The sequence below is a fragment of the Sinocyclocheilus rhinocerous genome, unplaced genomic scaffold (assembly GCF_001515625.1).
Source record: "Sinocyclocheilus rhinocerous isolate Xijiao unplaced genomic scaffold, SAMN03320098_v1.1 scaffold2147, whole genome shotgun sequence".
Lineage (NCBI taxonomy): Eukaryota > Metazoa > Chordata > Actinopteri > Cypriniformes > Cyprinidae > Sinocyclocheilus > Sinocyclocheilus rhinocerous.
The window spans coordinates 17,354-31,692 of record NW_015624558.1 but is presented as its reverse complement, the minus strand read 5'-3'; the positions used below and the strand labels follow the sequence as shown (position 1 = coordinate 31,692).

General features: G+C 35.4%; 2 protein-coding genes and 2 long non-coding RNA genes across 4 annotated transcripts; all 4 read left to right on the top strand.

Annotated features, from left to right (window-relative positions):
* The first annotated feature begins 1,504 nt into the window (after positions 1-1,504).
* Positions 1,505-2,912, top strand: LOC107742866 (tetratricopeptide repeat protein 13-like). The gene is made up of 3 exons (XM_016555942.1): positions 1,505-1,580; positions 1,666-1,745; positions 1,854-2,912. Exons 1-3 carry the CDS (start codon positions 1,524-1,526, stop codon positions 1,966-1,968), a joined length of 252 nt encoding a protein of 83 aa, XP_016411428.1. The 5' UTR covers positions 1,505-1,523; the 3' UTR covers positions 1,969-2,912.
* Positions 2,913-3,390: 478 nt separating this feature from the next.
* Positions 3,391-7,235, top strand: LOC107742854 (uncharacterized). The gene is made up of 7 exons (XM_016555931.1): positions 3,391-3,509; positions 3,641-3,722; positions 4,391-4,444; positions 4,761-4,806; positions 5,258-5,385; positions 6,092-6,206; positions 7,104-7,235. The coding sequence occupies exons 1-7, from the start codon at positions 3,407-3,409 to the stop codon at positions 7,233-7,235; spliced, it is 660 nt and encodes a 219-aa protein (XP_016411417.1). The 5' UTR covers positions 3,391-3,406.
* Positions 7,236-7,341: 106 nt separating this feature from the next.
* Positions 7,342-8,730, top strand: LOC107742853 (uncharacterized). Its single transcript, XR_001640348.1, has 3 exons — positions 7,342-7,358; positions 7,794-7,921; positions 8,626-8,730. It is a non-coding gene; the product is annotated as an uncharacterized LOC107742853 (long non-coding RNA).
* A 1,378-nt stretch (positions 8,731-10,108) lies between these two features.
* Positions 10,109-11,983, top strand: LOC107742850 (uncharacterized). The gene is made up of 3 exons (XR_001640347.1): positions 10,109-10,300; positions 11,289-11,425; positions 11,832-11,983. It is a non-coding gene; the product is annotated as an uncharacterized LOC107742850 (long non-coding RNA).
* Positions 11,984-14,339: the final 2,356 nt, after the last annotated feature.

The window sequence follows — 14,339 nt, the reverse complement described above, 5'->3', positions numbered from 1 at the left end:
CCAGGCTGGACTATTGCAATGCTCTCTTGGCAGGTCTTCTAACCAGTTCTATCAAACCTTTACGTCGTTGTAGTTCTTGAAAAGGGATTTTTTAAAAACGAAATATCTCCCTTTGGAGTGGACTTTGAGATTTGTAAATTTCTAGATCTTTTTTATGCCCAAACATACACACTACACACTGACTAAATTTAAAAAGTGAAAAAGCATAATAGGGATCCCTTTAAAAAAAAAAAAAAAAAAACTTGTCCCTTTTAGACTTGCACTCTTCATTTACTGCTTCTTTACTTTAAAAAAAAAACAAAAAACACTAGCTTTTCTAATCCTTTTGTATTCTATCGGTTTTCTTTTTCTATTCTTAAAAAACACTAGCTTCTCTATTCTTTTTGTATTCTATCTATTTGTTTTCTCTTTATTTAATATACAATTAACAAAAAGCAAAAAAAAGGGGCCTCTAACATTTGCTTGCTCTATTCTTTTTCTATTCTATCGGTTTTCTTTTTATTTATTATATAATTTTTAAAAAACCTTGCTATGTGTACTGCGTTAAGCTGAGACTTGTTATAGCACTTGCATATCATTGCTGTTTTGTTGATTTTGATTGCTTCCATTGTCCTCATTTGTAAGTCGCTTTGGATAAAAGCATCTGCTAAATGACTTAATGTAATTAAATTTTGGTGATTATCACATACGTAAACAACATATGCAACGTATGTACGCCGATACACTGTTTACGTTGTTTACGTTTTGATTTGAATGTAAACAACGTATCGCCGTACATATGTTGCATACGTTGTTTACGTATGTGATAATCTCCAAAATGGCACTATAGGGTGGTGACGAATTGTTGAATAAAGTCGTTGTTTTTGTTTTCTTTGCATACAAAACGTATTTTCGTAGCTTCGTAAAATTACGGTTGAACCCCTGATGTCACATGGATTATTTTAACGATGTCCTTACTACGTTTCTGAGCCTTGATCGTGGTAGGACCCTTGCTGTCTATGGGAGGGTCAGAGAGCTCTCAGAATTAATCAAAAATATCTTAATTTGTGTTCCGAAGATGAACGAAAGTCTTACGGGTTTAGAACGACATGAGGGTGAATAATTAATGACAGAATTTTCATTTTTGGGTGAACTACCCCTTTAAGTGGAAAGTTTCTAACCATATTATTCATTTAAAGAACTGTTGGCCGGTTAATTGGTTATTGGCCTTTCCCACCTTAGTTATTAGTATCTGTAAAATCTACTGTCGTTGATCTTTCATTTTAAAAATACTATTTAAACAAGTATTTCAAAATGCATGAATTTATAATTTGGTTGTTTTGAACTGTATTTTTAAAAAGTGAATTAAATAATTGCACATTTGTCTTTTTTAACACTCATAGTCAGTTTCTTGAACATACGGATTAAGCAACATTAAGTTTTCAGTGACGGCAGATTTTTTTATTAAACCGTGTTTAATTTATGTTTCTTGAGCTTTTTTAAATCGCTGTTATTCTTTCAGTGTTGTGGCGTACTCTGTGGTCATGGGAGCTCTGATGGCCAGCGGGAAAGAGGTGCTGGGCCGAATCCCATCTGGAAAGGTAACGACATCAATGATTTAACGAGACACATGACACTTTATAAGTGTCTATTGTAATACTTTACTCTTTCTGGTTTGTCTACCAGCTGTTTGATTTCGAGGCCATGACTACAGCCAGCCCTGATCGCTTCAGCAAGACCGTCAAGAGTTGGATGAACTTAAAGAGGTACAACTTTAATGTATTGAGTCCTTGTTTTGAGTCCTAGGCAAGCATCCCATGAATGCTCATATTCGAAAACCACTAACACTTTATTCTTTCTCTCTCTGTAACTAGTTTGCCGAGTTGGTACCAGAACCTCCCATCGGTTTCAGAGACGTTCCAGTTAACGAGGACCATGATTGAAGTTCTTAACACAGACTCGTCTTCGCACTGTCCCAAGAAATCCTGAACTTGAAATACCATCAATATATTCAAAACACAAAGGGCCGTCTCTACTCAGGGCATCTTTGCTCACAGTCCTCACTTTTACATGGTTTTTACATATCGAATATCAGAACAAATTCTCTTTGATTTTAGCTTTTATATTTCCACAAATATGGAGAAGAGAGTTGACTCTTTATTTAAATTTTAAATTAAATATAAATTTGGGTTGCCCTTTATTATGTCACTAAAGTTCAGCAATTGCAAGCATAATCTGAGTTAGGAAAAAAACAGGGGAAAATGTAGCGGAATCTAATTGAAAATCTTTATTAAGTTATTATTCATCAGTTGCTTTTCATGGACCTTTTTGGTTTTAGAATCAAATCGGTGACTTGTTGCGGAGATGTCCTTTGAAGAGTTTATTAAGCAGTGTTCTTCAGCTCTGAGTTCCTTTCTGAATACTTGAACACAGTGGGGAAATATGTTTGCAAATGTTTTTGTTTGTTTGAAAGAGAAGTTGTTAATATTGCCATGTTCACTGTCCACACTGGCTTCTTTATCATTTTTGTTGTCTCTATTTAATGGCTCAACTGAATATTGTGCGCTCAGATTCTGGAGGTGTTCATGAGACCTTAAACATTGGGAACAGTTGCGCCTCAATCTATAGTTGACTTAAAGCAAAAAAAGTCTTATATTTCGTTAATCTTATGCATCTTTGATTTTATTTGATCTTAAGGGTCCATTTTAAGTAGATTTTCAGTTTTCTTCTTCATGTCATGGTTGGTGCTTTTTGGCAAAGACTTATTTCCTTTATTTTCCTGTGAAAAATAATTAAGAAAAACTGTGGCTATTTTCCATGAGGGAAAATAAAGGCGAGTTCTTTAACGCACAAAAAAACTTGAAAGTGGAAAATCTGTGGAACAGCCACAGTCAATAAAAGCAGTTGAATGAAACCACTGTTGTTGTATTTGAATCCCCTTTTGAGCTCCTTTTTTGTGTACCAAAAATAAAAAAATATAGAAATAAATGTATTTATTATTATTTATTTATTTATTCTATATATTTTAATTTTTACTATATTTACTGAACAGGATAGACAAGCCGGCTTGTAGTATGCAGTACTACAGTGAGCCACTAGACGACGTCCCGGAAGCTGTCACTTACTGGTCAGATGTAACGAGTCAAAGTAACCTTTTTTATTATTTAAATTAGTCACTGTGTATTTTCAATTCAATTTCTATTCAAGTTTCTAACTGTCATTATTCAGAAGTGAATTATTATTGCCCAAACGTGCTGCTGCTGAAAAAGCTGAGGTGATGACACGTGGTGCCTGTTACTTTTCACAGCGCATTTGAGGCTTAACCAATCACCGTTTAGTTTCCGTAATCGCCAGATCATCTGGTCTGCTGATGACAGGTGATCAGTGCAGTGTGAGTAACTCACTGTAAGCTCAGCGATCAATCAGCATGGCTACTGAAGTGGGCCTAGACACACTCATAGAGGCTTTGAAAGAACTGATCAGATTTGGTACAAAATCTTTAGAAAATGTAGAAAAGGACGTCGCCAAAGGTATCCTAAACAATCTGCGATTGTACCTCTTGTTGGTGCGCAAATGTATGTGTTATGTATTTATGTATGTAGGGTTCAAAATCCGAGTGTATGAAAAATGTTTCTGTTTTGCATTTACTGCCTTTGTTTAGGTGGTTCTTTGCAAGAAATTGTCGATAAGAAAATTCGTCCTTTATTTGGTCTGATGTCAGCTGGTGCCAAGTTCTTTAACAGGTGTGTATATTTATCTTTAAAGGGTTAGTTCACCCAAAAATTCTGTCATTATTACTCACCCTCATGTCGGTTCAAACCCGTAAGACCTTCGTTCATCTTCGGAACACAAATTAAGATATTTTTGATGGAATCTGAGAGCTGTCTGACCCTGCATAGACAGCAACGCAACTGAAATGTTCCCAAGTCCAGAAACATAGTAAGGACATCGGTAAAATAATCCATGTGACATCAGGGGTTCATCCGTAATTATACGAAACTACGAGAATACTTTTTGTGCGCGAAAGAAAAAAAAATTACGACTTTATTCAACAATTCGTCTCCTCCACCCTGTAGCGCCATTTTGGAGAATATCCGCTGGACGTATGATGTCACATGGATTATTTTACCGATGTCCTTACTACGTTTCTGAATTTGGGAACATTTCAGTTGTGTTGCTGTCTATGCAGCGTCAGACAGCTCTCAGATTCCATCAAAAATATCTTAAATTGTGTTCCGAAGATGAACGAAGGTCTTACGGGTTTGGAACAACACGAGGGTGAGTAATTAATGACAGAATTTTCATTTTTGGGTGAACTATCCCTTTAAACATTGCCATGGTGCGTATTTGAATAATTTTGTTGTGCTACAAAATGATAAACATTCCATGACATGGATATGTTTTCTTTCAGTCTGGGTGTGAAAAACCAAAAGGAAGCAGAAAATTTATGGGAACAGTTTTTTCAGTGAGTATGGAACTATTCTTTGGAATAGTTGATTGTTGTTGGTTGTGGCATTCAGTGGTCTAATATTTTGCATAATAAACTGTTTGAATGATGTCGTACCAGGCAAAAATGAAATTTTTTATTTGGTAAGTAGCAATGTAATAAACAGTCACATATGTAAATAATGTATAGTCAGTTGGTAATTATTAAAAAAATGAAAAAAACATAAAAATAAAAATCTACATTTTTGCCTGTACTTTATCCATAACATACTGAATACCAAATGTGATGTTAGTATATTGATGATAATACTGTTATTTGATTCCCAATTTAACAGAAACACTGATGTTCGAGATAATGTTGAAGGCTTACTACAACTGGAAGTAAGCAATATCATTTGTTTTAATTTTTAATGTGACTGCTATGAAACTCCTAACAGGACATGAGCATGGTATTTAAAAAAAAAAAAAAAAAAATCGATGAGAGAAAATTATATTACAATTCTTTTGCATTCTCTCACAAAATTATTTTGCATTCCCACAAGAAACTTAGCAATTTTTTTATGGAAATAATATGAGTTGGGACTTGGGAAGAAAAACTGTATTTCAGTGCTTTTGCGAGAGAATGGAAAGTTTCTTGGGAGGAACGCAAAACAATTAAATTATATTTTTTCCTCTTATCTCATATTTTTTCAATCACCATGTCCCCTTAGGGGCTCCACAGATAGCTTGTTTTCAAATGACATATTGTTTTAATGTTTTTATGTTAGTAGGTAATATATGAAGTGTGTTAGAGTAGTTTAGTGTGCTGAATGGAGGTTTGTTTGATTGACAGGTGGAGTGGGATAGTTTTTTGAGACGTCTGGATGTTCAGATGCAAATGAGCGACACCGTTCTTTCCCAGTGTCCTGCAGCCCAGACGCTCAGCTCAGATACACAGTTTATACACGTCCAGACTAAAGAGTGAGATAAACACATAATATCATTACTATCCATATTCAGTGCAAGCCACAATCCAGAACTGCTGACAGAGTATGTCTGTTGAAACAAAATGAAGGCCTGCAGTTGCAACAGTTTATCACTCTACATTATGACTGTGATTACATCAGTGTCTCACTTATCGAGTTATACCGTATATTCAAAGTCTATAAGATGTTTTTAAATGTTTAGAGGTTTACAGTTGTTTTGCCGGTTTTGGATAGTAGCTTAAAATCAGTTTCTAGCATGTCGTGCTTTGTGAGAGTGATTGCTTTGTTACCTGGTTGAAATTTAACCATGCATTTTTTTGTTGTAATGGACAACCCATAGGTTATAGCTGTAATAAAACTTATCTCTATATACAGTTAATGTTCATTGTTTTGTAAATTGAAATTCCAGTTAAGTTTTTGAATGAGGCAACAAATTGAAATTTAGAAGAAATAATATAACAGGGTATTTAATGCAATATTTCTAGAAATGTTGAAAATAATATAATGCATGTATACTGTATATATAATATAATGTATGTATGTTTATTTGAATTGCACTAAATTCCTCTTCTTGTAATTCCAATTCAAATTCAATGTAATATCCTGTGGATTGTGGCTATTTCAGTTCAAATTCCAGCTCACAAATTGATACGGCATGTGTGAACTGCAGCGTACATTGTGGTTCTCCTGTGCTCCTGTAGGAATGTGTCTCTGGGTCAGTACTTGGGGAAGGGAGAGAATCTCCTCCTTGTGTTGCTCCGGCATTTTGGATGACAGCCATGACGAGACCACCTGACTGAGCTGAAGAACGGCAAGGTAAGACAACCTGCCATTAAAGGAGATGAAAACTAAAGTCAGAGCAGACCTCAGCCATTTCTGATTCTGGACAGTTGCTTGGAAAATATCTTTCGAAAACTTGTCGACTTGGCAAGGCAAAATGTTGTGCTGCTTTTTTGTAGCAAATGTTCCAAAGTCAGCATCGCTGTGTTCTTTGAATCAACTTTGTAAGGTCCACGCACTTGGCCCAAGGAAGGTATCCAGTGGTGGATGAAGGTTACTTGCGTGTTCAGTCTTCTCAGCGCGCAGAGTTATTCAATTTAGGTTTAACTCAAATCTGACTCCATTTTATTATCTAATCTGACTCCATTTTAGTATGACCTCGAATTTAGGCTGAAAGGCAAATTGGTTGTTTGTCGGTCTCTAATTATTCTGACATTTGATTATTCTAGTTAACTCTTTACTTATATTTACTCGTTCATTAGGAATCTATGTCGCTCAGGGTGCCTCACGCTCATGTGACTGCTATGAAGCTCCTAACAGGACATGAGCATGGTATTTAAAAAAAAAAAAAAAAATCAATGAGAGAAAATTATATTACAATTCTTTTGCATTCTCTCACAAAATTATTTTGCATTCCCACAAGAAACTTAGCAATTTTTTTATGGAAATAATATGAGTTGGGACTTGGGAAGAAAAACTGTATTTCAGTGCTTTTGCGAGATTTGCGAGAGTTTCTTGGGAGGAACGCAAAACAATTAAATTATATTTTTTCCTCTTATCTCATATTTTTTCAATCACCATGTCCCCTTAGGGGCTCCACAGATAGCTTGTTTTCAAATGACATATTGTTTTAATGTTTTTATGTTAGTAGGTAATATATGAAGTGTGTTAGAGTAGTTTAGTGTGCTGAATGGAGGTTTGTTTGATTGACAGGTGGAGTGGGATAGTTTTTTGAGACGTCTGGATGTTCAGATGCAAATGAGCGACACCGTTCTTTCCCAGTGTCCTGCAGCCCAGACGCTCAGCTCAGATACACAGTTTATACACGTCCAGACTAAAGAGTGAGATAAACACATAATATCATTACTATCCATATTCAGTGCAAGCCACAATCCAGAACTGCTGACAGAGTATGTCTGTTGAAACAAAATGAAGGCCTGCAGTTGCAAAGGCTTACTACAACTGGAAGTAAGCAATATAATTTGTTTTAATTTCTCATGTGACTGCTATGAAGCTCCTAACAGGACATGAGCATGGTATTTAAAAAAAAAAAAAAAAATCAATGAGAGAAAATTATATTACAATTCTTTTGCATTCTCTCACAAAATTATTTTGCATTCCCACAAGAAACTTAGCAATTTTTTAATGGAAATAATATGAGTTGGGACTTGGGAAGAAAAACTGTATTTCAGTGCTTTTGCGAGAGAATGGAAAGTTTCTTGGGAGGAACGCAAAACAATTAAATTATATTTTTTCCTCTTATCTCATATTTTTTCAATCACCATGTCCCCTTAGGGGCTCCAGAGATTGCTTGTTTTCAAATATGTTTTTATGTTAGTAGGTAATATATGAAGTGTGTTTGAGTAGTTTAGTGTGCTGAATGGAGGTTTGTTTGATTGACAGGTGGAGTGGGATAGTTTTTTGAGACGTCTGGATGTTCAGATGCAAATGAGCGACACCGTTCTTTCCCAGTGTCCTGCAGCCCAGACGCTCAGCTCAGATACACAGTTTATACACGTCCAGACTAAAGAGTGAGATAAACACATAATATCATTACTATCCATATTCAGTGCAAGCCACAATCCAGAACTGCTGACAGAGTATGTCTGTTGAAACAAAATGAAGGCCTGCAGTTGCAACAGTTTATCACTCTACATTATGACTGTGATTACATCAGTGTCTCACTTATCGAGTTATACCGTATATTCAAAGTCTATAAGATGTTTTTAAATGTTTAGAGGTTTACAGTTGTTTTGCCGGTTTTGGATAGTAGCTTAAAATCAGTTTCTAGCATGTCGTGCTTTGTGAGAGTGATTGCTTTGTTACCTGGTTGAAATTTAACCATGCATTTTTTTGTTGTAATGGACAACCCATAGGTTATAGCTGTAATAAAACTTATCTCTATATACAGTTAATGTTCATTGTTTTGTAAATTGAAATTCCAGTTAAGTTTTTGAATGAGGCAACAAATTTAAATTTAGAAGAAATAATATAACGGTATTTAATGCAATATTTCTAGAAATGTTGAAAATAATATAATGCATGTATACTGTATATATAATATAATGTATGTATGTTTATTTGAATTGCACTAAATTCCTCTTCTTGTAATTCCAATTCAAATTCAATGTAATATCCTGTGGATTGTGGCTATTTCAGTTCAAATTCCAGCTCACAAATTGATACGGCATGTGTGAACTGCAGCGTACATTGTGGTTCTCCTGTGCTCCTGTAGGAATGTGTCTCTGGGTCAGTACTTGGGGAAGGGAGAGAATCTCCTCCTTGTGTTGCTCCGGCATTTTGGATGACAGCCATGACGAGACCACCTGACTGAGCTGAAGAACGGCAAGGTAAGACAACCTGCCATTAAAGGAGATGAAAACTAAAGTCAGAGCAGACCTATAGCTGTAATAAAACTTATCTCTATATACAGTTAATGTTCATTGTTTTGTAAATTGAAATTCCAGTTAAGTTTTTGAATGAGGCAACAAATTGAAATTTAGAAGAAATAATATAACAGCTTGAAGATGCCAGTGTATTGTCTGTTTCTCAGGAGATCAAAGCATCTGAGTTTATTTTATCCTTACAGAATCATCAACACTTTCTGTTTCTGCCTCTTTCTCATACAGAAGCTTCTGGAAGCCCAGTCATTGCGGGTGCTGGTGGTCTCGTACGGTTCTCTTGAAGGGGCCACATTCTGGCTTGATCAGACAGGCTATGAATTTGACATGCTGTTGGATGCAGAGAGAGCGGTGAGGACTATCGACTGTGCAAAAACATAATTAGCCATGCTTTGCTTAATCCTAAGGTTATGGAAGCTACTGAATAGTAGTTTACATCTCACAACTCCGACTTTTTCTTTTAGAATTGTATGATATAAACTTGCAATTGCATGTTAAAATTGCAAATTGCGAAAAAATGTCAGAATTGCGAGAAAAGTTTAAAAAGAGTTTAAATGGCAATTCTGACTTTTTCACATGCAATTGCAAGTTATAAAGTCAGAATTCTGAGATATAAACTTGCAATTTTAAGAAAATAGGCCGTCTTTTTCTCAGAATTGGACTCGCAAAAATGGCAAATTGCGCAAAAATGTCAGAATTGCGAAAAAAGTTTAAAAAAAGTTTAAATGGCAATTCTGACTTTATTTCTCGCAATTGCGCATTTATATCACACAATTCTAAGAAAAAAGTCAGAATTGTGAGTTTATATCTTGCAGTTATGACTGTATAACTCATAATTGCGAGTTTACATCTCTCAATTCTGAGAAAAAAGTCAGAATTGCAAGTTTATATTATGCAATTCTGAGAAAAAAGTCAGAATTGCAAGTTTATATTATGCAATTCTGAGAAGAAAGTCAGAATTGTGAAATAAGAAGTCGCATTAACTCTTTATTTTACTTTGTTTATTTTTTTCATTCATTGGCAGAAATGGTCTTCCATATAAGGTCATTAATGTTAATGGCTTAAAAAAATATTCTCTTATTAAGCATTTAAGACATTTTTCCTCAGTATAAAATATAAATGTAATTATCTTGCTGGTATGTCTTATTTTGTTCATAATTGTCTGAATTATGTTGCAATTGAGCCCCACATGACATGCAATCAATCAATCAGTCAAAAAATAATTAATAACCACAATTTATTATTTTTTCCACAAATAACTAAAATGAGGGAACAAATTAATGTCAAATTAATAAGACTCCATATACTTGACCGTGACAGTAGTTTAATACTGATCATATGTGTAGATGTGTGCTGATTGGTCTGTTTATGACGGGTCACAGGTGTGGTCTGGGTTCATCTGTCAGCAAGGTGATGAAGTTTAAGTTAATGCTCCACTACTCTGAAATTCTGGTGATGAACCGACAGTTACCCGATGTGCCACCTCAGTTCCTCGATGATCTCTTTCAGGTGACACTCCATTATCCTTATTCCAAATATCACACACAGAACAAATGAATAAAACTCTGACTTGGGAAATGAGTTGCATTTCTTTCCATGAGTTTGTTATTACCCAGATTTTCTGACATAAGGGCAGTAAAAAGAAGAATGTCAGACTGCATATAGGGCCAGTTACACAATGATAGCATCATACATTTCACTTCAGCTCAGATCACACAACAAAACTGTATTTTGCAGGCTTGGTCTAGTTATACAGTAGAATTGAGACATATTAATGTATCTTTCCACAAATAGGATATACTTTGTTGTCCGATTTTGGCCCAAAGGTGTTTACCTTCTCACCTGTGTCAAATAAATATTCAATTCATTGTTTTAAAAAGCTGTTTTTAATTATTAAATCTTAACTAACAAAAACATAAGTGTCCTACTGCCTGCTACTGTATGATTTTACCCTGTTAAAAAATATTACATTCTTTAAAATTGTCACAGCTAAGAAATAACATCATTTGAACCCTTTCTACAGCATGGCCAAGACAAGTAGCTAGGTAAATAATTCTGATATAGTTTCTTTACATTTTGTCTATGTAACATTTATTGCCAGAAAATGCATTCACATAAATCAGGGCTTAAACTGCATTTAGATAAAAACAAAACAAAAAAAAAACATTATGATCTAAGCTGCATTTAGATAATGCATTTAATCCCAAAGGTTGAAGAAATTATAAAGCTCGTGTAAAATCAATAGAAAGAAAAAAACAGCTGATATAGTACTTCGTTTGACATCCTGAGGTAAACCATCAGGATTTTCTGAATGACGATTTGTTGAATGAGGAGAAAAATGGTTTTAAGAGATTCATGCTATTTGTGGAATGTGCCAAATCCATAAAAACAAACTCCAAACATTGCATAATACTCAGTGATAGAATAAACATTTGTCTCCCTGCAGTCTAGGACTCTTGAAAATGGATTAAAAGCCCTCTCCCTCTGTCTCTCTCAGATGGGTGGTGATTTTGGTCTGGACCAGGGTGGTAAAGTGATATTTTCCTACCGGTGTAAAAGCCCTGTGGACAGACCATCAGTTCCACAGATTCTGGCTGCCGTCTCTGCTCATTCTTAGCATTCCTGGAGAAAAAGGTATTTGATGTTTTGTCTTTCTAGTATGTTAAACTGCTTGACTTGCTTCCTTGCCATCCTGATAAGAAGTTCCAGTTCCTGAAAAGTAATACTCGTTCGTGTTTGTGCCAGACTTAGAATTTATTCTTCCATTTAGAATGATGGCCAAAATAATGTTCCAGGCCCTCAGTTTGGCATGGAGGAGGTCTGTTCATTTCCAGTGCAAATTTTGGCCTGAATGGGTGATTTTACTTATCTGTAAAATATAAAAATGGGAAGCTACTGTATTACTATGAGACTCGTACTAAAGGGAACACGAAACAAATATAATTTCAGGGTATGTAGGACATTAACTCCATTAGTCTATAGTAAATAGTATGTGTAAAGACAATGTCACTGACTTTAGGCCTTTAATGTGTTGCTATAGGTTGGCTCCACAGATAGACAGCTCCCCCAGAGGTTGTATGGATGAAGATCTGACTCAAACTCATGCACTTATGAAGAGTCATTTCTGATGGGCATTTACACCCTCTGGTCATCTGTTGAGTTATAGTAGCACTAGTCTCGCGTAGCCAGACCTTCAGACTGACGGCTGAAGGTCTGGAATCCATGGCAGCTTTCATTGGCCAAGGCCCGCCCATGAGGCCGTTTGACCGACAAAACAACCAAAGATTCTATGCCGCGAACTTTAAATATTTCACATACTTTTGAAACTCCAGCATTTAGTTGATCCTGATAAGCGCCCCTTCTTTCGTGAGGGGGTTTGGCGCCACGGTATCTTTGTTTCCAGACGGAACGTTAAAGAACGCGACACGCACGTCTCCCGGAAATCCTGTAGAATTCATCCAATCCGATGACGACTTCGACACTCCTGAAGTGTTTCCACTTTTGTGTCCCATATGCATCAGACGTTTAGCCAACGGTCCGTGGGCGTGATGTCTGAGGCTGAGACTATAGTAGCACAGACCTGTCTGACCTCTATATCACACATCAGTGTCTTGATTAGATGAAATTAGATTATTAAATACATGTTTTACATACATTTTACAATTATTCAAGACATATGAAATGAAATAATCTATTAAGCTGTTTAACTATTTACTGTGAATGGTAAATGTTTAGAAAAAAATGAAATAAAATATATAACTGATTATAGGTTTGAATTTCTTTGATTATTGAAATCAACACTGAATAAAGAGCTGCATGTTGGCCAGAATGAGACTGGACTTTTGTCCAGCATTCAGCATAGCTCAAGAGTTTCATTTCACTTTATACCTGCTTCAATAGTTGCCAAGTGAAACAAATTCAACTTTGAAAACAAATACAGGGTTGAAACAACAAGCCATAATTCTAAAGAATTTTAGAACAATAAAGAACAAAAAGAAAACACATTTCTGTTACAGTTTTGAACACACGTCTAAAACAGCACTAATGTAATGTCAGAACCAGGGCAAATGCAGACCACCCTTGGAATAATACAAACATTAAATATCAAAAAGATTAAATAATTTATTATATTTCAGTACGTTTTCATTTGTCCATGATCTTCAAACCTTTGTTATTACAAATGTTTCCAGTACTGGCTTTAAGATCCCATGAATATTGGAGTTTTGTGGCATTTATTAGCTTTAAAGCCATCTACAGTATAGGATGTTGTATTTTTTGTAAAGTTTGTTCACTTTTAGCAGATATAACGCTTTTTAAAATATACAGTATTTCTCTTCTCTACGCCCTACAATATACGATCCAGAGGAGAATCCTATCCCCCTTCCTCAAAGCCTGTTTAAATGTGCTATCTTGAGCTAGGAGACTAACTAATTTGCTTGCTAACTGAAAATACTAAGAAAGCGACATTTTTAATTTGACCATTTTTTAGCTTCTGTAATATAACATGATACATGTATATAATATGTCATTCAAAAGGCATTAACATTTTCATGAATACAGGGTAAAAATATTTATAGTGCATATAATAATGCGCCTATATAATAGCGCATAAAATTTGTCTGAACCAATGGAATTGCTTTGGGATTTAAGGGGGACAGGAAGTTAAAGGATTAGTTCACTTCCAGAATAAAAATTTCCTGATAATTTACTCACCCCCATGTCATCCAAGATGTTCATGTCAACTTCACGCATTACGTAGTCACATTAGAAAGGTCACGCGTGAAGTAGGCGGAAGTACCGACCCAGTGTTTATAAAGTGAACGCACAAAGACTAAATCAAACACCTTTTACAAAAAAAAGGTAAAACAACGATGTTGGACGATTTCGGAGTTGGAGGAGAACATTTAGATGGAGTTCGGTACTACTTCGATACTGCCTACGTCACACATAAACTTTTCAACGTAACTACGTAATTCTTTGTGGACGCACATTGCAGAGCTAATGCAAGATGAGCATTTGTGGTTAAAAAGTATATACATTTTTATTTTTTTATTGTTTGTTTTGCTAGATAAGCGCTTCGATTGTTTCGCTAGATAAGACCCTTATTCCTCGACTGGGATCATGTAGAGCAGTGGTTCTCAAACTTTTTACAGCGGCGTACCCCCTGGGGCATTCTTCTGCGTTCCCCCTCTCTTCCACTTAGACCGCAGTCATGCCTTTTCTATTAAAGGACAATATTTGCCCCCTTAAATTGATTTACAGGTGCATTTTTTACCTTTATAGAGGCAAACATTTTCTATTCTTATTAATTGTATGTCATGTTTTATGTCATATTCTTAACATTCCATTAAGTGTATTATTAATTAAGTGCAAATCAAAGTGATACTTGTAGATTTAAAAATAAAACCAATAGGTGGCGGCAAGTCGCTGTCTTAATGAGCCAGGCGTCTCGTCATTCATTCATTCATTCATTCATTCAGCAACTAAGCAAAATGCTGTAGTTATGAATGGGTTATTAATCACTGACTCTCCAAATCGTTCAAAGCCG